This window comes from Tenrec ecaudatus, chromosome 16, assembly GCF_050624435.1.
Source record: "Tenrec ecaudatus isolate mTenEca1 chromosome 16, mTenEca1.hap1, whole genome shotgun sequence".
Taxonomy (NCBI): Eukaryota; Metazoa; Chordata; class Mammalia; order Afrosoricida; family Tenrecidae; genus Tenrec; species Tenrec ecaudatus.
Window position 1 is genome coordinate 4840571 of NC_134545.1, and position 23796 is coordinate 4864366.

The window sequence follows — 23796 nt, forward strand, 5'->3', positions numbered from 1 at the left end:
TGGGGGAGGGGCCCCGGGGCCCATCACTTAACCTTGTCTGCACATGGCCCTGGGTGCTGCTGCAGGCCTGGTCCCTCGGCGTCTGGGTGCTCCACCAGCCTGCACCGGACACTGCCCCTCCGCCTTATGCAGGGCAGGGGAGGGGGGCGGGGTTGTGCAAAGGGCTGCGGCTTAGCACCCCTGCGGCAGCCCAGCCAGGGTCAGGTGTCCAGCCCACACCTGGGCTGCCTGAGAGGCCTTACACACGCACATCTACACCTGGAGCCTCAGCGGGGCCTGCCCAGGCTGCCCCCGCCCCGAAGAGAAAACACCACACACCTGGTAATATCGTGCTCTGTGGCATTTACTTTGTGAACACACAGAATCCTCTGAGAAAATCTAATTCGAAAACCCCAAAACGGTTCTAGTCTCTGGGAAGCCTAGAACGGCCAGCCATTTCCCGGGCAGTGGGTGTCGGCCCCGCCTGTCTCCACACATGCTGCACGGGGCCACAGACCGGAATATCGCTTGTTCCTCAGCCGTCCCTCCAGCCCCTCCCTCTCCTCAAGCCTAGTCAGAGTTGAGGGTGAGGCACACGCCCTGCAGCACCCAGTGGGAGATGTGCCGTGTGGTGAAGAGGTCAGCTTCGAACACCAGGCCCACGCCCATGGCGTTCCTCCTCAGGGAGGTGGTGTAGACGGGCGTCCGGAAGGTGTTCTGTGAGGAAAAGCATCCCGTCGGCACAGAGGCCTCACTCGGTTCCTCTGGCAGGCTTTGTCCAGGTACCTCACAAGTGAATCCTGCCCACGGTCCCATGCTCCCCCACCAAGGGCATCTCTCCTGACGTGTGTCCAGTCCACCATCCTGGGGCGGAGGTGGAGGCCCCCTGGGTGGGCCTGCTCCCACCCATGTGCTCACACGCGCTCAAAGGCTTATGGCCCATCAGAGGGTAGCTGTCTGGGGAGGAGAGTGTATGGGCAGCCGCCTCAGCCCTCCAGTCAGGAGGCAATCGGGTGGGGACAGTGGTAATCACCTGCAGTTTAAGGCGGTGGGCCTCGATGGGGATGATCTTCAGAATGGGCAGATCGACCACCAGCACCTTGGGTTTGCTCTTGACCAGACAGCCCTTCTCTATGTCCCAGTCAGCACCTTCAAGATACAGGCCCGACACGAAGCAGCCTAGAGATGCCGAGGGGGTGGCCTCAGCCTGGGTCCCACGACACTTCCACGGCCACCACCGAGTTCCTGGCTCTCCTTCCCAAAGGGGCCACGGAGATGGAGGCCGAGTTCTACCAGAGAGGGACGCCTGACCCATCCACAAGCCCAGTGCCTCCGCAGCCCACACCCTGGGGGCCCAAGCTGGGAGGCAGGGCATGCAGGATGAGGGCCAATACCACGCAGCTCTAAGCCCCTAGAGGGAGAGGGACTGGGGAGCAGGGAGTGGAAGCCACACAGAGTTGGGGGTTTCTGGAGAGTGGGGCAGCCCAGAATGGGTCAGCTCCTCAGAGCAGCTAGATGCCTGCGTCTACGGAGGTGAAAACGCCTCTCAAAAATGCCAGCTCAAGAGGACTCACTTCTGGCCACCAGAGGAGGCCAGACTGGGGCTCCCAGGCCCCAGAAATACTGGTCCCACACACTGATGTCTGGGGAGCTTGAAGTCATGGATAATGGTCCCAACAAATTAGTCCATCTTCCTGCTGGTCCCCATGCCCCTGGTCCCTCGGGCTTCTATAGGAAGGCCGCTGGCAGCCAGGTACTTTGAAAGAGCTCACTGTAGCTGGGAGCCTTTCTCCTACTAACTGGAGGGGAAATGCAGGCTCACCCCTCCCCTGAGATGCCAGTCCAGCATGCCCAGGCTGAGCCCATCACTGACAGCACACGGGCAGGGGGACCCGGAACACTGAGCTGAGGCTCTGCAAGAGCTGGAGGTACCTTGTCCGGCCCGCTCATTCACTTCCTCTGTATCTCGGAACTTGGTCACCTGCGTGAACAAGGTGGAACGGTCCAGTGGCCAGCGGTTTTTCCGGCAGGTGGCCTGCACCAGTGCGGTCAGGTAGGACTCCGGGATGTGCAGGCCCGACAGCCACATCACACCAGGCTCGCCCTCCATGACCTGCAGGGAGGAGGGGCCAGCTAACGTGCAACCGAGGATGATGAGCCAGCCGTGGATGGAAAAACAAACTGGCTCTCCAAGTTCCAGATGAATCGGTTATAGATATGAATGTATAGACAATGACCAGCTCAAATCTCAAATGCATTTTTTGCCATCAAGTGCAGGAGTGAAATAACTCAGGCACCATAGAGAGAGATGGACGCATCTAACTGTATCCAAACTCAAAACCTTTCTCTGGAAAGAAAAAACAAAACCAGGAAACAATGCCCAGAGGCAGGAGACTGGATGTTTAACAAGCTGCAGAGCAAGTGTGCAGGCAGGCAAAGGACCTATTTCCTTGCTAAACGTAGAGCGCTTCAAAACTGATACAGGACAAAGGGAAGGGCTGAGTAAATAGAAACCACAGACCCAAACACAAAATGCCCCTAGCTAAACAGTGTCTCCACGTCAAAACCAGCGTTCCCCTTCACCTCCCAGAGAGGCCCAAAGTGGTGTGACTATGCAGTGGGCCGGGAGGTGAGGAAATCACAACTCGAAGGATGCTCTGCATCTCTCAGCAGTCACCTGGTGAGAGTGCTCTGAATAATTTGTTCCCCTGGGGACAGGGGAACCTGTCAGTGGCCTGAGAGCAGCCTGCTGCCCTCTCAGCGGTGGCCCCACAAATGGACCTCCCCACCAGCTGCCTGCCTTTTTGGGTGGAGCAAGAGTGCAGACAGACTTCCTTTCCAACCGTGTCTTGAAACCAAACAGCTCATTGTGGTCCATGAACACACATCAGCATTGCCAAGCAAGCATGTGTACCAGTGTGCCTGCCAACCTCGCCTTGCTCTGCTCCTGGTGGGGCGGGGGCAGGACGCTTCTCATGCAGCCAGAGCAGGCGTGCCCCCCATCCAGAGGGAAGGTGGCCTTGTGCTCTTCTCTGCTTGAGGAAGGCCCTACTCTTGTCAAGTGCCTAGGGGAAGTAAGGGGTTGGGGGTGGTGGTGGTGGTGGTGGTGGTGGTGGTGGTGGTGTGTGTATGTGTGTGTGTGTGTTGTCTTTCTTGGCAACCCCAGATCTGCAACTAGGAGCGGAGCGGGTGACTGTCGTCCTTGTGGTGGGCTTCACCCTGGAGCGGGACAAAGGTGTCACTTTCTCCACGGATGTGCTCACATGGGGTTCAAGGGCGTGTGCAAAAAGAGGGTGGTTGTACAGGCGCCGGGTCAGTGAGAGTCAGAACTGAATGAGTGAGGAGGCAGAATATGGAATACACGAAAAATCCCAAACCGACCAGCCTCAAGTTGATTCCGACTCACAGGGACCCTGTGTTGGGTTTCCAAGGCTATAAATCTGTACAGGAGCAGCCAGCCTCAGTTTTCTCCAGAAATGCAGCTGATGGGTTTGAACCACTGACTGTACAGGACCCAGCCCAACAGCACCATCAGAAGAACTGAATACATACATACACACATATATATACACACACTATACACATACATACCTACACACATATACACATGCACACATAATTTATATATCCCAAATATTCTAATATAACTATTGTAATATAAGAGTTGTCCAGACAACTCCTTAGTGATTACCTCATTCTGTGTATAAAGTGCTTTAAAGTCTCAAGAGAAAAAAGTGGGGGCAGGAAGCTGTAGATATGCTAGTGTGAGATGTATAAAAGCTCTTGGGAAAATGCCATTATGAAACAATTCTGCATTGCCACAAACACTCTGAAACCCCCTGGTACAATCAGAGGCCGTATTTGGAATATTCACTGAACCGCAGTGAATGTTGGGAAATCAACAGGCTAAGGCCTATCCCCCCACTTTCCCCAACACACAAGCACACACACACACACACACATGCACACACACATCAGCCCTCACTGACCCACAATGTGTACTGGATAAAAACACGTACACACACACACACAGCACCGGCCCTCACTCACCCACGATGTGTATTGGATGGACACGCACACACACACATACACACACACACAGCACTGGCCCTCACTGACCCACGATGTGTACTGCATGAACACACACACACACTCACCCACGATGTGTACTGCATGAACCGGTGCAGGAAGTAGACCATCCAGTTCCCAAGGCTCTTCAGGGTGTCAGGGGCCAGCTTCCTCCAGATATTAGGGATATTCCCAATAAAAAGCGACTTGGCGACATCATCTAACTCGCTGCTCATTCCCACTTCTCCGGCCAAGGCCTGTTTGCGGAATAGAGAGGTGTCCATCCCCTAGGCTCCTGCCCCTTGCCCTGGGCGGGACGCACTGCTCACCTTCTGCAGCTCGGCCAAAGACCGGCTCATGCGCACCACCAGCTTGTTGAAGCGCTCCAGCTCCTGCAGGAGCACCACGGAGGTGGGCGAGATCCCGATGCCCAGGTGCTTCCGCACCTGGTCCAGGTCAAACACCTTGGGCATCTTGTTCTCGATGTCCTTGGCCACCTGGCCAATGTAATCCTCACGGCTGATGCCACTGCTGGATTCCCCTACGACCAGGACACCTCTTAGAGGATTCGAAGTCACCTTGGGCAGGGATGGGTCCTCCGGGCAACCTGCTGGGTGATGGCCAGGCCCACCCAGGAGCCCTTGGAGCTCAAGAACCCAGGTCCCTGGTGGCCCAGAGAAAGGACGCGGCAGAGGGCCTTACCCGTCTGTGGCTGCAGCTCCAGCAGATGCGCCCACATGTCCCGAGCCGCCTGTGTGTAGTAGCCAATCTCAGCATTGGGGTGCAGCCCGAACACTTCCGGCGTGTTGGCGAGAGGGAGCGCCTCAATAGCCTCTGCACCGTGGAGAACAGACAGGGCGCCGGGAGCCGGCCCTCATCTCACACAGCTCTAAACACACACACACACACACACACACACACACACACACACACACCACACCCCACTCCCACCCACCCACCCACACCCAGTCTATTGATCTTTTATGAGCCGGGCCTGGCCACTCTGCCTTTCCAGGGGAGGCCCAGTGTGTTCATCAGCATTCCCGGACAAGAGAGCTCAGGGTACTTGGTACTAAGGCCAGTAGGAGCCTGCTGGGCCGGTAAGGTTCCGCCAGCCCAGGAGGTCCCCAGAGAAGGGTCCCAGAGCTAGCTCGCTGACGGCCTCACCCAGGGACACCCAACTTCCGAGAACGCTCACCCACGTATTTGTCCTTGACGTCCCCCGGGGGGATGTTATAGTCCACTTCTTTGTTGTGAAAGAAGTGGAATGGCTGGAAAGTATCGAAAATGAAATCCCCCAGGTACTCGTCCATGTAGATGGTGAGGATGCGGCGGTCGAAGCTGTCGATGGCCCGGCCCCCGTACATGACCTGAAAGGACCGATGGTGAGCCGGGCCTGGACTGCCCACGCTGACCAGACATGCCCAGAGGACTCACCATCACACAGGGCCCTGCCTGGCCAGGGCACCACCCCTAGGCGCACATGACCCCGGGGCTTGCTCCCAAAGTCAGACCGAGACTGTTCCAGGGCAAGAACCCCTCGTGAGGAGTTGAGGCCCAGCCAGGGTGCATTGGTAAAGCCCGCCCACCCCCGGCCCCAAGCAATGAACAAACTAACACACAGAGGGGCCAGCAGCCCCCTGGGGCTCAGTGATGCTGCCGCTGGAGCAGTGAGCAGACCCCCTTGGGCAGCCTCCCCAGGGTGCCGTGTGATGGTGGCCTCCAGCGTGGATTTCATGCCTGCTGGCCAGCCGGAGGCACAGACAGCCTGCCACATCCCAGTGGCTCTTAGGGGACACCCCAGGGCCACCAAGTGCTGCTGCAGGGAACGCCGTGGGAGGAGCTCGCTCGGGAAGAGACCAGTCGGGGAATAGCAGCATGGTGCCCCCAGCCCCAGGAGGCCTACAGCTGAGGGTGGTGGGAAGCAGAGGGTTTCACAGAGGGCCCCAGAGAACAAGGTCAGGGCGCCAGGCCCACAGCCCAGCGCCAGCCCGGTGGGAAGAGTCCCCGAGACGCTCGTACCTCTCCAATCAGGTACTTGAGGCTGCCCCATGGGATCCTGGGGTCTTTTTGCTGGAAGGCTTTGGTTAGGTATGTATTCAGAATCTCCATGCAGACCTACGGGGGCAGGAAGAGGCCCGTTGCATGGGGCCCTCACAGGCTGCCCTTCTGTATGGGGTGGGGGGGGCAGCAAGGGCAGGCACACCCAGGGGCTCACTGGGCCATAGGGGCCAGGCCGGCTGCGGGAAGCAACCTGAGGAGAAGGGGGAACATGGCGCTTTGACCTGGAAGTCAGACTCGTTGAAATCATAGGAGACGTTCCATCCGATCTTCCCAAACTTCCTTCGTTCCTGCACCACAGCATGGAAGAAGGCCAGCACGTAGACCAGGGACTTGTAGGCCGGGTGGGGGCACTGCTCCAGCATCTCGTGGGTGATCTTGAAGTACGTTGCTCTCATGTTGAGCTTCAGCCCATTGGGTGGCTCTGTGACCACCTGCCGAAGAGAGGGGGAAGGAGGCCTGAGTAGGGAGGGGGAACCGTGGGGATGCCCAGGCTTGCCCCTCCTCTGCATTTACGGGGCGCTCTTCCTGACACCCAGACCGACAGATGGGCTGAAGAGCTGTACTCAGCCCCTGTCCTGGCATCTGCTAGTCAGGCACCCTGAGAAGGCCTTTCGACCCCTTTCTGACCCTTGGAGTCTTCAACTGTCAATGGAAGTCATGAGATATTCCACACACACCCCCACCCAGCTTGCCCCAGAGAGTCATGAGGAACAGTCCCCAAAAGATCCCTCAGGAGGAAGCGAAACGAGGCCTGCAAACCACTCCACACTTCTGTGCTCAGCTCAGTGATGCTGCCACGCTCCGCGGCCACGCCACTAGAAACCACGTTCATGGGCCACACTAGAAACCACATTCCAGGGCCATGCCACTAGAAACACTGCACATGGCAGGGGGGTGTTCACAACAGAAAAGGGTTGAGGGTGCCCGCTCTAGGGAGACGCCTGCTCCTGATGTGAGCCTGGGGGCAGGGGGAGGTCTCACGCTCTCACACCCCTCCTACTGGGAGGTGGTCACTTGGCTGGGCACCTCTCTCCCCCACTCCGGCTTTCCTGCTCTGTGTTCCTTTAGATTCATTAGAAACGGGCTTAAAACACACCCCACACTCATTCGATTTCGCTCGATAACACAAGCAACCTCAGCTCACAGGGGGTTGTGCTCCGGAAGGCGGCGGGGGGAGACTCCACAGCCTCTGCTTTTCGTCTCAGGAGCCCTGAGGGCATCGTGTATCGTGTTGGGTGGCGAACTGCGAGGCCAGCAGGTGGAAACCACCAGCAGCTCCGAGGGGGAGAGATGGGCTTCTTCTACTCCCGCCAACAGCTGCAGTCTCAGAAACTCTCAAGTCCACCCTGTCCCAACAGGGCCGCTATGCATCCGTCGGCAGCAACCTGATGGCAGGGAGTCTGCAGTTTTGAGTTATTTCCAATCCCTAAGAGTGTTGCTGCCACTGGGACCAACAGAGGGAGAGAGGCACACCTGAGACGCCTGGTGAAGTGGGCCACGCCTCAAGCTGCTAACTGCAAGGTCCAAAGTTTGAGACCAGCAGCTGTGGAGACCCACAGAGCCAGTCCACTCTGCCCTAGAGGGTCACTAGGAGCCGGCACCGACTTGACGACGGGTGTGAGGACACCTGTGTGAGTGCTGGTGACATGCAAAGGGGTGTCGAACACCCAGATCCAGCAGTGCCCCACCAAATCCCCGTTCACCCAGAAGCCGTGAGCATGGTCTTCAGGAGACAGAGGGACTTTGCGGGTAGAATGGGGTTCATAAGCTGGTACTGGATTGGGTGGGCATGTGGGAGCTGCCTTCAGACCCACAGAGAGAAGAGGACCACATGCAACCGGAGGCCAAGGCTGGAGCGATGCAGCCACCCACTGAGGAAGGCCAAGAGTGGCTGGCCATCAGCAGGAGCCAGGAGGGAGGCAGGGGACCAATTCACCCTCAGCGCCTCCACTGGGGCTCATCCCTTGGTTCCAGACTTGTGACGTCCTGAACCGTGTGAGGGGGACCTGTGCTCGTGTGTGGTGGCAGTCTCGGGGAACCCTGGGGTGTCCCACTGGGTGCACAAGTGCATGCACACACATGCATGGCAGCGCATCAGGACATGTGGCATCCATCCACCTAACCTTTAAAGACTTCTGCAGGATCCCGATGGGGAAGCCCTTGGTGGGGTCGGTGGTCAGCCACAGGCGGAAGTCCGGGTGGGGCTTGGTGACCCTCTCCAGCGCCTTCTCCAGGTCCTTCAGCCACTTGACCAAGAGGTGGCAGTTCTGCAACATCAGCCACTGCCCTCGGGCCACCGCCGTCTCCAGCAGCTGCAGCGCCACCTGCACAATGCCCAGAGAGAGCGGAAGAGCTGGCATCCAAGGCCCCGCCAACCTCGCTCCTCCTGGAGGCCTGCTTGGAGGCACGGGGCAGGAGGATCTCCCACCGGTCCTCCAAGAGCTATGGGGCCTGAGGACTTGGTCATTAGGAGTCCCTCAAGGCTCCAGTCCCAGTCCCTCAAGGCCCCTAGTCACAGCCAGAAGACAAGTGAGCAGACGGCTTCCCTCTGCTTCTCTGAGCCCCAAAAGCCACACTTCCTACCTCCTACCCCAACTTCTCCAATACAGGCAGAACTACACACACACACACACACACACACACACACACACACACACACGAGACAGCACCGCAAGAGGCCAGCTAAAACCCTCAGGATGCAGGTCAGCCATGGCCAGCTAAGGATCTCTTGAGACCCCTAGTGAGGAGAAAGGTCAGTGTCCCCCCTCCTGTGTGCAGTCCATCCTCGTGATTTGCAGAAGGTGGGAGGCATCCAGTCGCCAGCATGAGACCCCTGCGCCAGGGGACACGGGCCTGGCTTCCAGACAGTCTCTGGCTGCTACATTTCCGTCAACCCATCGGCATGCCCCCTTGCCAGGCAGGGTTCCCTTAAAGACGCAGACACTGCTGATCGGAGGGGCTGCGTGTTGGGCTGTAAACAACACGATCAGCAGTTTGGACCTTCCCACCCACTCTGGGGTTTCCAGGCCGAGCTGCCTGCTTCCGTCAGGAGTCACCATCTCAGGTCTGGTGTGTCCCAGCAGGCCACCATGAGTCGGAATCTACTCAACGGCAGGGGGACACCACACCCCCTGGCAGCAGATTCCCTGGAAGGGTAGTGAGTAGCACCGTGCACGTGTGGGCACACTCACTGCTGGGAATGGGCACCCTGGGTCCTCAGCTGGCACTCCAAGCCAAGGTGAGCTGATCACGTCAACAAAAGCTTGGTCTCTGACATGCCGTAGAAGGCACCCAAGGGCTCTGAGCGGGGCAGGGGGAGAAGGCGCCTGGCAGCAGAAGCCAGGACCTCACCTTCTCCTGACCTTGACCCATGGCCAGGAATTTGAGGCGGTTCCCTCCGAAACCAGTCCGCTCAGCCAACTTCATCAGGTCGCTGGCAGGATCGGAGCCGGGGCTCAGGATGAACACGATGGGCGAGTTGGGGGTGCTCTGCTCAAAAATGCTCTCGAAGCTGATCATGGGGGGCTGCACATACCTGGAGGAGGATGCAGACTTGGGGGCTGGGGCCACCCAGTCCCCCGACTGGCAGCCTCCTCTTGCTGACAGAAGCAGCTGCCCCGCCTGGCTGTCTCCCTGTGCTGGCTCTGCAAGGCCAGGCAGCTCGGGGCCCTCGAGCCCAGCCCAGAACATACGTGTTGGGGTCAGTAGATGGATCATACACCAACACTCACTGGCCTTCTAGGTGGTCACTGTCCCTAGGCTCCACACTTCCAGGGGCTGGCAGAAGGGTCCTGAGTGGCCCATGTCTTCAGAATTTTAAAAGTCAATTTAAAAATATTTCTGTTTAGTAAAAAGTGGGTTTTTAAAAATAATTTTTAAATGCTTACATGATCGCCGGAGAGGTGGACAATTTCTGGTGAAATCTCCATGAGGTTAAGTGATGGAACACTAGCTGCAAGGTTGGCAGTTCAAACCCACCAGCCTTAGAAGTCCTAGGAAGCAGTTCGACACTGTCTTCTGGGGCCACGTGAGCTGGAATCTTTTGGGTGGCGGTGGGTTTGGGGTTGGGAGAATCTGAGGATCTGGGTCCTCTTGGCCCACACTCTGCCACCTGGCACTGTGGGTCAGCAGGAGCAGAGAGCAGTCACCCTCTGGATCAGGACTTAGCTTGTGCCAGTCTGACCCCTCAGCCTGCTGTCCGCCATGGAGGAAAACAGAGCGTGCAGCCTCAGGCTCTTGTCTGGCTTTGTGATCAACACTGGACTGCACTCCCCAGCCTGGCCACCCCAGGCACGTGTGGCCACTGGGCACCTAGTATATGGCGTGTCCAGGCTGGCCCGTCTGCCCGTGGTGAACCCAATCGGACTTTCTACGAGACCAGGGGAGAAGCTCTTACTGGTGGCGTGCACCCTGACTACCTGCTGGAGTAACAGTGTCACCTCCTGCCTGAACCTCACCTACAAAATGACACAGGCGGCTGGTACTGCTTCTCCCTTGGGTGGTGGTGCTCCAGAGGGGCTGCCAGACCAGGCAGGGCTGGGACAGCTGTCTCAGGATAGTGAGGGTCCCCTTCTCAGAGAGAGGGCCAGACAAACGCAAACAACTCACTTCTCTCCCATGGTGACAGTCACGTAGTCAGTCACTGCCCGGTAGACCCGGTCCACACGGAAACAGCGCAGAATGAGCAACTTCTGGAACGGGTTGATGTGTTTGTCGTAACCCAAGGGGAAGGGGCACTGCTCCAGCGAATCCAGGTCATACCACTGGGAAAGCAAAAAGCGTTTGCTGGGGCATCGGCTCGGGAATGACAGAGGCCCCGGTTTCATGGGAAGGTCCCAGAGGCCATTGTCAAGGGATGAACCTCAAGGCTACTTCCCATTGGATCTATCACTCTCTACTCCCAACATCAGGAATGTCAGGAAGAGAGGGACTGAGTCTCATCCACTGGGTAGGCCTCAGTGTGTTCGAAAGACCTGGTCCATGGTAGGTAGTAAGTGTTGGATGGATGGATAAGTCAGTGGGATGGGATGGATGGATGGAATATGGATGGTAGATGGATGAATGGATGGACAGTTGGTTGGGATGGATGGATAGACAAACGGATGGCTATATGGTTGGAAGGAAAGATAAGCAGATGGATAGATAGGTACATGGAGAGGGTGGATGGATGGATGGACTGATAGATGGGTGGACTGATGGATGGATGGACAAATGGAGAGATGGATGGGCAGATGAGGGACAGATGAATGCATGGATGCATGGACAGATGGCTCTCCCACACAGCTGTGTGAACTAGATACAGGAGGGATCTACCCAGGGAGATGCGGGCACTGATTACACTCTGACTGGGTTACTCAAAGGAACTATCTTCTCTCTCACAGGCTCTAAGAGGAGGGGAATGGGGACCAGAGCTCACATCCTGCCACACAGCCAGGTGGCTCTCCACGTCGCTGGGAAGCCTCCCGAAGTCTTGAGAAAACAGTTCTGACAGGAGGATGATGTCTTCCCATCCCTGGTCGGACAGCCAGGCACAGGGCTTTTTGCGTGTGCTTTTCTCCAGGGAGATGTTTCCTGGGGGTCGGAGGAGACGTGGGGAGGCTGCAGCAGAGTGCTCCTCTGACTTCACTGACTTGTGGGGACTGGAGAGGGCAGGAGGGCCTGCTTGTCACTGTCAGGAGCATTCACCTGGCAGCTCAGGCCCCTTCCAACCTCAGGGTGGCCTCAGTCAGAGGCTGGTTGCTCTCAGTCAGACTGGGACCCACTTTCAAATGTGGACACCCAAACCCACTGCCACATGGAGGCAGTCGTTCTGACGGGAGACCGCCACGTCTTCTGCCCTCGGATTGGCTGGCGGGTTGCCCACGCCGGCCTTTCAGCAGCAGAGAGCTTAAAGCCCAAGACGGGGCTCTTGGGAAGGCAACTTTCAAGGGGAAATTGTGTTGCCGTTGGTGATTGTAACAAACAAACGTATGGACCTGTACGAGGTGAGTCAAGGCAGCGGGGAGGAAGGGAGCGAGATGCCCCCATTACCTTTCAGGAAGAAATCCAATTCCTCTTGGGGCACTCTCCCTTCGGCTTGCTCGATCTTGATGGTCATGTTGAATGAGAAGAGTAGCTTGTGCCTCTCGAACAGCCCTGGGAGGAGGGACCAGACGGGGGTACACTTGAGGAACACAAACAAACCCCCTAACCAGCTAGGTTTCCGTTAGTCCTCGTTGTAGTCGATGTTGGGGGAATGTGGGCAGCGCAGTCTGCAGGGCCCCTCACTCACCAGCCCTGGAAATGGCATTTCCGCAGGTGGAAGAGGCACCTAGGGCCAGCGGCAGCTGAGCGACAGATCTGAGAGGTCTAATGCCACCTTCTCAGTGCAGACCCGGCTCAATGGGCAGGTCCGCGATGAGAGCCAACGTTCTGTCAGGGTCCAGGCGTTAAATGCTTGCGGCTGGACTGGCAGGAGGCTGCCTACCCTAAGTCTTCCATGGGGCTCTTGTGGCACGAGAGTAGCTAAAGACAACAGGTGTGCAAATGAGCCTGCCCTGTTCCCATAAAGCTTTCTTATTCACAAAAGCAACCGTGGGCTTCATTTGGGTGAAGGAGTCCAGGGGGCGCTGTTGGGCAAGCCCTGGACTGCTCTCTGAAAGACGGGTGGTTCAAAGTCACGCTCCCTCTGAAAAAGAACGACGGGACTGTCTGCTCTGGTAAGGAGGTACCCAGCCTCGGAAACCCTGTGCAGGGTCAGTAGGCACCAGGATCGACGAACGGGCAATGGGTTCGCCACCAACAGTCTCTGGATACAAACCCAAACCCAATCCGGCGCCCTCGAGCGCATCCCGACTCATAAAGGCCCCGCAGGACGGAGGGAAACTGCCGCACGCCGTCTCCAAGGCCGCCATCCTTATGGAAGCAGATGGCCTCAGCTTCCTCCCGTGGAGCGGCTGCTGGGTTTGAACCACTGACCTTCCTGTCTGCAGAGCAGTGCTTTCACCGCTGTGCCATCAAATGGGAAGCTCCTTCAGGTATGTAACACACATATGTCTGGGCAATGGGGGTGGAGTGTGCTCTAAAACTTGACGGGTGCCAGGTAGGCTGGCTACTTCTGTGAGCCTTGTAGGACCCACCACCTCAACCTTCTCCTTGTCCCCCGCCTTGCCCACCAGCCGCAGGAGCGTGTGAAACACGGTCAGCAGCGTAGGGTCTTAGAAACGAGGGGGGTGGCGAGGGCTGAGCCCGCTTCCCAACCTCTCCTTCCCAAGAGTGACCGGCGCGCTTCTGGCCTGACCTCACCCCCTCCGCACTCACTCACTCACGTGACAGACAGAGAGGGTTTGGGATTTGTTTTCAGGCACACCCTCCAGAAAATCGGGAGAGGGAAGAAATAGCAGCACCGTTTGGGAAGCCGAAGAGGCATGTGTGAGCGATGGCTGCTTTCACAGCGCTGAGAAAGTTGGATCTTAAGGAGGCTGGAGATGAGATCGGACGAGATTAGCCTAGTAGCCAGCCTGAGGCTCATCGGACAGTGGGGTGACTGTGGGCTACAAACAGGAAGACTAGGCATGTGGTGGGGGTCGGTGGGGTGTGTGTGATTTATTCCAGAGACAGACTCTGGACCTCCTTTCTCCCTCAAGCAGCTAGGCAGCTGGCCACCCCACCAATTCACTCTGCAGAGCCAAGAAGCACAGCCAACAGGCTTCTTAGAGGCCGGGAGGGAGAGACTCAGTCTCCTGTACTTTGGGCATGTCGTCAGGAGGGCCGTCCCTGGAGAAGGACATCCTGCTCCGTGAGAGATAAGGAAGAGCCTCAATAAGACGGACAGACACAGTGGCGGCAGCAATGGGCTCAGGCGCGACAACCGTTGTGAGGCTGGACCGCAGGGTGCCTTCTGCGGGCACGGGGCTGCTGTGTGTCACAACCGCAACACTGGCGGAGGCTGGGAAGACCCCGGGCAGGGCTGGCGGGGAGGCATCTGGAAAGATGGCCCCTCACAGCCATCGAGTCAATTCTGACTCTCTGGGACCCTGCAGGACGGGGAGGAACTGCCCCTGTGTGTTTCTGAGATGGTAATGCCTTACAGGGTGGCAGTCAGGCATCCATGATGCGTGGTGATGTCACCACTCTCTGTACTCACCCACGGTCCCCAGGATGCTGGCGGCACTATGGAGGCCAGAAGTCTCTTCTCTAAGAAACTGTACAGACCCGGGAGACAAGAACTACACACCAGGGAGTTCTCTCTCCACTGACCGGGCAGCCCAGCACCCAGGGACACTGACACAGCCAAGCCCAGCACAGACCCAACCGCCCAACAAGCATCATGGTCTCAACCTGACAGGTCTCAAACCAACCCTCAAACAGACAGCCAAGAGCCACCAGCAATCGAAGGGCCTCCCACAGAGGTACAGCAAACAAGATGCACTTTTAAATACCCATAGAGAGGGGCTTCCCTATAAGGAAAGTTGGGGAAAGAACACTGGTAAAATGATCTCTGACCATGAAGGACTACACGCTTCGGCTACTGCACCTGGTGTCCTGAGCTGATACCCGCCAAAGCAAAGGGAGAGAGGTGGTCAACATGTCATATATAACTGAAAAGGCAGCCCCCCCCAAAAAAAATTTTTAAACAGCTCATAGAATTCATTTTCTTGATTCTAAGGTCTAGGTTCATGGTTTTGTGGATCTGTCCAGCCAATTGAGCTAACATTGCTTTTAGAGTCTCTATCTCCACGGGGCTCTGCTGGCACAAAAGATTAAGCGCTGAGTTGCTAACCCAAAGGTCGGTGGTTCAAACCCACCAGCCGGTCTCTCCAGTCTCAGAAAGCCTATGGGGCTGTTCTGCTGCCCCCTCGACAGTCACTCTGGGTCAGAACTGACTAGAGAGCAGTGAACACTGGTTCTAGATTCCTAGTGCAGTGAAGAGTGTCTGGGCCTTTAAAGGCTTCCCTGCAGCCACAGAAATTACACTCCCTTCCTCCCTCCCTCCCTCACTGACTGCTAGGTAATCCTTTGGGATTCATTGAGCCCACCAGCCTGCAGGTCCGACCAGAGAAACAATTCTACTCTCAGCAAGAATTAACATCTCCGAAACCCAGGAGGTCGTTCTACCTTGTCCTACGGGGTCGCCATGAGACCAAACCCTCAGCTGCTCTCTAGCTTCCTGGGACAATCGAGGAAAGAGACCTTGCACCTGAGAAAGGAAGTGCACCACGGGCCTCGTGTCTCCAGGAACTACGGCCTCCATGACCAGGAGACCGGGAGACACAGATGGTGCCCAGCTGTTATGACTGACGTTTTCATCAATGGCCCGATAGGTTCTGATCAAAGAGAGGAAAAAATGTGGAACGGCACTTCAAATGGTGAAAGAAACCAACTTTACTAGATGCATCGCGACTGGAGGAACCTCCAAATGTATTGCCTGGAGATGATTTGTAAACCTTGAACCTACACCATCCAAGGAAGGCATTTACAAAGTAAATGATGTGTGTGGGGTCTTTCTCAATGAACTGCATGTGCAAAAACAATTGATGTCCTGTCATCTGTGTTTTGACACAAAATCTACCTTTGAAACAGTACAGACAAGACAGTGTTTAAAAGATGAGCTGTTAGGTGCCGGCAAGCCAGGGTGGACCCCGAGCGGCTCTGTGTACGGTAGAGTGGGACAGTGCCCGGTCCTGTGTCACCCTCCCCACGGTGGCCGTGGTTGAGTTTGTGGAGGAAGAACAGGAAAGAATTTCCTGGAAACTGAAAAGATGGAAGGAGAGGGACCGAGAGATGGTTGGAAGATGGTCTTCTCCCAGGTCACGTCTCTGTGTGACTGAAGACAAGCCCGGGCCGACCCCCCACCCACCCCCGCCCCACCCTGCCCAGTGCAGAGGGCTCCCTCACCTGTGCACCCGTAGTTGTAGATGTTGAAGGTCAGCGTGTCCATGATGTTCCTTAACCGCTTCATGAGGATGGAGTCCGGCAAGGACTTCTTCAGAGACAGCCCGAAGACCTCAAGGAAGGCGATCAGGGAGTACTGGTACATGGAGTTGACCAGGGCCATCTCGGACAGGACGAAGAAGAGGATGGCGCCCCGCCTGGCGGCCGGCCGGTAGCCGTCTCTCAGCCTGTCGATGTCCAGGGCCGTCTTCTCCGCCAGCTTGAGCTTCTCCGACACCTAGGACCGGGGCACACGCCGCTGAAGAGTCTGTCCCACCGGGAAGGGCACTGCCAGGAGGGAACCAGAAGGCTCTCGAGGGGGGCCAGATGTCCCAAGAGGAGATGGCAGCAGCGGGGAAACCCAGGCAGTGCCCACAGGGGTTGGACAGCACCTGGAGCCCATGGGGCGAGAGCAGGGGTGCTCTTAGGGCTTAAGGTAGGAATCTGTGGCTTGACTTCTGTTGTGGGTGGAATCGTGTCCCCCCAAAGAATTGTGCTGAGTCCAGGCTCTTGGACCCATGAATGTGATCTTCTCTTCAAGAAGGTCTTTGCAGATGAAAGGAATGAAAAAGAGAGACCCACACAGTGGGGAGACCGGCCTGTTGTGACAGGAGCAGATGCAGCCACACGCCAAGGGATGGCAGAGTGTTAACGGCTCAACAGACCCACCCCTAGAGACTTGGAGGATCAGGGATCAGCCCACAGCCTAGATCCGAACTTCTAGCCTCCAGAACCGGGAGACAATAACTCTGCAGGTAGGGCCTCTCAGGAAACAAACACACCTCCCCTACAGCCACGCCCCCTTCTTCCAGGACAGCTCTGATGGTTACCTGGAGACACCAACTTCCCCCTTCATCCCATTCTTGGGGCCCCACCCACACTCTCGGAGAGCCTCCAGGGACTCAGGCCAATCAGCCCAGCTCCCCAGGTGGTGGCCCCTGACAGACATACAATCACTGAATTGGCTCTTAGGACTTCATGACTCTCCTTCTTCCCCGTTGGCCTGGGACCTGAGAGGGCGTGAGGTCAGAGCCCTCTTGAGACTGTGAGGAGATCTGGGGTCCCCAGGGCAGCCAGGACTGCAGCCAGCCAAGCCATGGACAGAAATCAAGCTCTGATGAGACATTTGTTTAACGGCTACAGTGTCTTATTGCAGTGATGGACTGAGAAGAAAAACCTCGTGAACATAATTTTGATGCCCCTTAAGTGTAGATTTTAAAATGGTAGAGTTTTATGAAATATCTATTTCATATATGTAATAGACATCATATGTAAGTGTGTATATATACGTATATATGTGTATGCATGTTACCATAGTAAAAAGTGTTGGCCATTGGGAAAACCGAGTCATGGCACCCTGTGGTCTCTTGCACACCCACACCTGTCATGATGATGGCCTGTGTCTCCGACATCCAGATCAGGTGGCAGGCAACAAATCCCTGATTGTGTCTCATTCGGTGTTACACGATCCATCAGCCTCCTGCCCCCACATCCCCCGCCCCCCAGAGGGCAGATTTCATCACTGAGGACCAGCCAGCCACTCTGCTTGAGTTGGCTCCAGATGGCTGAGGGATGGCCAGATCTCTGCACTCATCAACAGGTAACTTCCAGAACCTACCAGAACCCAAAGTCATTCTAAACTCCACCAAGGTCTGGGAGCCAAGAGCCCGACCCCCAGCACCAACAGAGAATTCCGACATCAAGGGTGGTGTCTGCAGCGCGAGCAGAGAGGAAGAGGTAGGTCATTGTCCTGAACCGAGACCGCCCCCTCCCCGGCCCGGCTCCACTGGTACCTCTGTGGCCTTGGACTTGGTGTCCTCCAGGGTCTGCACCAGCTCGACGTTGTCCAGCATGTTCCCCGTGGACGTGGCCAGCTCCCGAAGGAGCGAGTCTTCCAAGTCCTTCAGGAGATTCTTGTTCTCGCTCGTCTCCTGGATGAGGTGCTCTCTCTGTTCTTCCAGCTCTCGCCTCTCGTAGGCCACCAGCACGCTCAGCAGCTGGTCCTCGAGACCCTTCAGGGTGACTGGGGGGTGGGGGGAGGGAGAGAGGCCTCACTGCTGGGTCCCTGCCACCTGTGGGCTGCTCTTTCTCCTGACAAGCCTAGAGAGTGTCTGAGCGAGCTGTTGAACACACAAACATGCACACACACACCACCACCACCACAAGTCACCCTAAAGCAACAAAGGGAAAAAGCAAATCCAGGCCCAATGAGACGTCACTATAAGAGTGACAGACAAAAAGAGGGAAGGCATACACAGTCAACTACGACCCGGGTTCCTCTATGTTGTGGGCCCTAGTTTACAGCACACTCAAACATAAACGAATAAAGCACACCCAAAGCAGCTAACCAACTACAGTAATGAATAAATAAACCAAGTGCACCCAACACGAGTGAGCCTGCTTGAGCAGCGAATGGCAGCGTGGAACGAGGGGTGTCGTGAGCGATGTCCGGGGGCCACTGCCTGACAGCGGAGAATGCCAGAAAGATGCGTGTGTGTGTTTCACGGACTGTGCACGGTGAGGATCAGAACAAAGTACAGATAGCACGGAGGAGAATGGGCGCTCCCGAGCACCGCACTGTGCTCCCGGGGAAGCTATACACGAGCCAAAAGACGGTTGTTTGAACAGAGCACGAGGACACGGACTGGTTTATGATCAGGAAGGTGCACGTCCCACTTGTATTCTTTCACCTTATCTGTCCAGTCTGCATGCTGAGCCAGATTGGAGGAAGACTCGCGAATAGCCGGAGATATGCAGATGGCAGCTTGCTGAAAGCGGAGAGGAGCTTTCTGATCGGGACTAACTTGGATCCTCGATTCATGCCCGTGGAAGCAGTGGTCAAGCAATCAAATACTCGGGGTTCTTAGGGAGTGGGGAGCAGGGAGGGAAGGGGGGAAACGAGGAGCTGATGCCAGGGGCTTGGGTGGAGAGCACATGTTTTGAGGATGATGAGGGCAATGAATGTACAAATGTGCTTCACACAACTGATGTATGTATGGATTGTGATGAGTTGTATGAGCCCCCAAAAATCATTTTAAAAAATGAAGAAGAACAATTTTAAAAAGAGAAGAAATCGAATGTGCTGTTGCCCTGGGGAAACTTGCTGCAAAGGCCTCATTAAGGGCGCTGAGGAACAATAGTGTCGATCTGAGGACAGAGGTGCACAGGCTGACACAGGCCACAGCACGTTTAACCCCCTTGTACGCATGCTGGGCACTCATCCCACAGACCACGGAGGAACGGGAGGGACAGTGCAGAATTAGGGTGCTGGCAAAGAGAAGTGACTGTGTACGGGCTGCCGGAGGGAGGGACAAATCTGGCTTGGAAGCAGCATGACGCCACTGCCTCTCACAGACATTGGCACATTGTCAGAAGGGACGAGTCCCTGTTTTAAAAGTGTGCTTGGTGAGGTCAGCAGATAAAAGTGGAAGACCCTCAGCAAGATGGACAGACACGGGGGCTGCCACACTGGGTCCAGATAGAACGGCTGTGAGGCTGGGCGGAGTGCCATGGTGGCAAGGAGTCACAGCCAAGCTGATAGCATCTAGTCACTACCCCTGACAGTCCTAGGAAACTAACGCATGGCAAGGGAGGCAAGGGAGCCACAACCACGGCAGTCAAGTACTCCCTCAATGCAAGAACACTTTGTTCTATTAACCTGGCATTCCATGATGCTCATCTTCCCAACACGATCGCTGAAGACAAAGCGAGTGCATAAGCAAATGTGGTGAAGAAAGTGGATGGTGCCCGGCTATCAAAAGATATAGCATCTGGGGTCTTAAAGGCTTGAAGTTAAACAAGCAGCCATCTAGCTCAGAAGCAACAAAGCCCACATGGAAGAAGCACACCAGCCTCTGTGACCACAAGGTGTCGATGGGATCAGGTATCAGCATCAAAGAACAAAAAATCATATCATTGTGAATGAGGGGGTAATGAGGAATGGGGACCCAAAGCCCATCTATAGACAATTGGACATCCCCTTACAGAAGAGTCTCAGGGACGAAACGAGCCAATCAGGGTGCAGTGTAGCAACAACGAAACATACAACTCTCCTCTAGTTCCTAAATGCTCTCCCCTCCCACTACCATGATCCCAATTCTACCTTACAAATCTGGCTAGACCAGAGGATGTACACTGGTGCAGATAGGAACTGGAAAGGCAGGGAATCCAGGATGGATTATCCCTTCAGGACCAGTGGTGAGCATGGTGATACCAGGAGGGTGGAGGGAAGGTAGAAAGGGAGAAGTGAGTACAAGGATCTACATATAACCTCCTCTCTGGGAATGGACAACAGAAAAGTGGGTGAAGGGAGACGTCGGACAGTGTAAGATATTACAAAATATTAATTTATAAATTATCAAGGGTTCATAAGGGAGGGGGAAAAGTGAGGACCTGATGCCAGGAGCTTAAGTGGAGAGCAAATGTTTTGAGAATGATGAGGGCAAGGCATGTACAAATGTGCTTTACATGATTGATGTATGTATGGATTGTGATAAGAGTTGCACGATCCCCCAATAAAATGATTTTTAAAAAAACATGGCACAAAATTCAATTCACAAAAATACTCATGGCCCAGCCTGCAGTGCTCTCACCCATGCCAAGGGGAACCCAGAAGCCCATGATCCGCTCAGGCTGAGTGTGTTTCCAAACATATGCAGCCCACGGCAGGCTAAAGGGCCTCGAACCTTCTGAGTCTGGTTTAACGACCAGTTCGGGTGCGACTGTGAGAGAATGACCTGGTGCCCGTCCGTGACAGGCCACCCCGCAGAGCCTCCCATCGTGGACTGTGGGTTCCACGGTCACCTTCATTGCGATTGAGGTCCCTGTGTGAGCTTACCAGTGTAGTTGATCACCATGGCTTTCCCAAACACGGAGGGGCTGTACCGGGGATTGGCCAGCTTGGTGTTGAGATACAGTCTGAAATTCGAGTCGTAGTCTACTTCCTTGTCCCCCAGGATGATAAACTGCCGGCCCTGGGCGACTTTTATGTTTTTCTCTAGGACGTTGTCAATGACAGGGTCGATGTACTCGTCCACGTCGTGGAACAGGAAAGGCGTGCCGTACTTGATGGACATTTCCAGCTGCTTCAGGAAGTCGGGGTCGTTGAAGGAAGCAACCTGCAGGGGACAGGACGCAGGTGCAGCAAGGTGGCCTGCTGAGCTGTGCCACGGGAACAGTGCCAGTGAAGGGACCCGAGGGAGACACCCAGAAACCCAGGAGGTCCAGGCTTGGAGCGACCTCTGGGTCCAAGGTCACGGCCCAGTGACCTGTGTAAGTGCAGGAGAATCGAGGATCAAGGGGGATCCAAACACCACGTCCACAGACATCATCGTGTAAATCGCTTTTCTATTTTTATCCACTTCCCTCACAGAGCCTGGCTGATCGACATTTCCCTTAAACCATCTGAAAGAAGACTCCCCCCCTCTCCCGTCTTCCAGCACGTTAGGATGTTGGTTGGCTTACTGGCCTCTCTCCCCATAAGAAATGGGGTGAGCCCAATACGATCGCTGAAGTGATTGCGAGGTGTCAAAGGGATCAGGTATCGGGCATCAAAGAACAAAAAATCCTATCATTGTGAATGAGGGGGAGTGCGGAGTGGGGACCCTAAACCCATCTGTAGGCAACTGGACATCCCCTTATGGAAGGGTCTCAGGGAGGCGATGAGCCAGTCAAGGTGCAGTGTAGCAATAATGAAACATACAACTTTCCTCTAGTTCCTAAATGCTTTCCCTCCCCCCATGCCCACTATCACGATTCCAAGTCTACCTTACAAATCTGGCTAGACCAGAGGATGTACACTGGTACAGACAGGAATTGGAAACACAGGAAATCCAGGATGGATGATCCCTTCAGGACCAGTGGTGGGAGTGGCGATACTGAGAGGGTGGAGGGAGGGCGGGGTGGAAAGGGGAAACCAATTACAAGGATCTACATATGACTTCCTCCCTGGAGGATGGACAGCGGAGAAGCAGGTGAAGGAGACGTCAGACAGTGTAAGATATGACAAAATAATAATTTATAAATTATCAAGGGTTCATTAGGGAGGGGGGAGGAAGGAGGGAAAATGAGGAGCTGATGCCAGGGGCTTAAGTGGAGAGCAAATGTTTTGAGAATGATGAGGGCAATGAATGTACAAATATGCTTTACACAAATTATGTATGTATGGATTGTGATAAGAGTTGTATGAGCCCCTAATAAAATGATTTTTTAAAATCATGAAATTAAAATAAAAGAAATGGGGTGAGAGTAGCACTGGGGGCTGGGAGTAGACAGGCAACTTCAGGACCCTCTGGAAAGCGTAGGGAAGGGGGAAAGGATTCCGTAAACACTCTTGTGTTGATAATGTTGGTCCCACTCCAGCTACCTGTGGATTTTGAAACCAGAAATGCCCTGACCTTGGAAGCTGCCAACAAAAACTAGGGAAAAAAAGGATAAAAAACCAAATCGCAAATGTGTCCATCATTTCATCCAGAGCGAGGTCGGTCGGGCCCAGTGGTTCTAGTCCTACGTCCGTACCCAAGAGGAACGGGCCTGGCGGGCCACCCAGCCTTCACGGCAGCAGCACTCACAGGGGCCTCAGAGTGGAATCACCCAACGGCCCACCTCCTGCCCGGTGGCGGAAGGAAATGTGGCCTGTTCAACCCACGTGAGAAGGGATGGACCTCTACAGAGGCGACAGCACAGATGAGCCCGGGAAACGCTAGTCTCAGTGGGAGAGAAGGCCCCTCCCCAAAGCCCACACGTTGCAGAAGCGAGTCTATGAAATGTCCGGTAGAGGCAAAGTCAGCGAGAGACAGGAGACTCGTGGCTGCCAGGGCCTGGGGGAGGAGGAGTGAGCGTGACTGCTAACGGGTGTGGGTGTGGGTGATCAACATGTGGTGCAGGCTGCATGGTTCTGTGAAAGTGCTCTAGGCTGTTCAAAGGCACACTGGTAACGAGAGGTGTATGGGAGGCACCGAGGACTGGGCTGAGTCCCCACAAGAGGCGTGTCCTCTTGGCTGGGCCAGAATTCTTAGTGGGCTGACCCTTATGTAGTGGGACACTGTCAGGATGCAATCCCATCGGCCAATTAGTTGCGAGAGGGCTGGGATGGGATCCTCCTCAGGTCCTAGTCCTGATCTCATGAAAGGGGGGTTCCCTGGGGTGTAGCCCGCACTGCCTTTTATCTCACAAGCGAGACAAGGGAAGAGAAGCAAGCAGAGAAAGAGGGCCCTCAGTGGGACCACCAGGAGAGAAGAGCTGAGCATGCCCTGTGGCTCTGGGGCCCCTGCGCCGGGAACCTCCTAGACCCAGGGCATGGCTGGTGCCAACACACACGGGGATCTCCAACGAACGAGGGGCCCGCAGATGTTGAAAGTCCGCAAGGGCCTTCCCAGAGAGCCGACACGGAATGCTAGTCTTCCCCTAGAGCTGGGTCCTGAATTCAGACTTCTAGCCCGTCACCCAGGAGAGAATCGATCTTATCAATCTCTGTTACAGCCGTCCACTGGTGTTCCTCCAGATCTAGCAGCGCGAGAGGGCATGTGAATGGCATCCCAATCAAGCTGCTCCCTGCCCCACAAAGCAAATAGCCAAACAGTGCCTGAGCATGGACGCCCGCCGCCACGCGCTCGCAGGGTGGAAAGGGCCCAGGAAGGGGAAAGCCATGGTCTCTGTCTGCAGTCGCCCACAGCCCAGGAGGCTGCGTGTGTCGAGAAGAGAGGCCTGCATGCGGGGTCAGCGGGCAGTGGGGCTGGGCGGCTGCTGGACAGAGGCGGAGCGGGTGGCAGGGGC

General features: G+C 55.8%; 1 protein-coding gene across 1 annotated transcript in view; it reads right to left on the minus strand.

The window, feature by feature from the left end:
• Window positions 1-342: 342 nt before the first annotated feature.
• Window positions 343-23796, minus strand: part of DNAH10 (dynein axonemal heavy chain 10) — a 129485-nt gene continuing 106031 nt past the window's right edge. Inside the window, exons 57-73 of the mRNA XM_075534629.1 lie at window positions 20861-21140; window positions 17817-18046; window positions 15988-16261; window positions 12142-12246; window positions 11528-11682; window positions 10720-10874; window positions 9463-9646; window positions 8235-8435; window positions 6333-6542; window positions 6070-6165; window positions 5246-5417; window positions 4750-4881; window positions 4377-4588; window positions 4137-4304; window positions 1912-2092; window positions 1013-1158; window positions 343-696 (exon numbers count right to left, since the gene is read on the minus strand). Of these exons, the coding sequence (XP_075390744.1) occupies window positions 550-696; window positions 1013-1158; window positions 1912-2092; window positions 4137-4304; window positions 4377-4588; window positions 4750-4881; window positions 5246-5417; window positions 6070-6165; window positions 6333-6542; window positions 8235-8435; window positions 9463-9646; window positions 10720-10874; window positions 11528-11682; window positions 12142-12246; window positions 15988-16261; window positions 17817-18046; window positions 20861-21140 (3048 nt within the window). The 3' untranslated portion in view covers window positions 343-549. The remainder of the gene's footprint in view (window positions 697-1012; window positions 1159-1911; window positions 2093-4136; window positions 4305-4376; window positions 4589-4749; window positions 4882-5245; window positions 5418-6069; window positions 6166-6332; window positions 6543-8234; window positions 8436-9462; window positions 9647-10719; window positions 10875-11527; window positions 11683-12141; window positions 12247-15987; window positions 16262-17816; window positions 18047-20860; window positions 21141-23796) is intronic.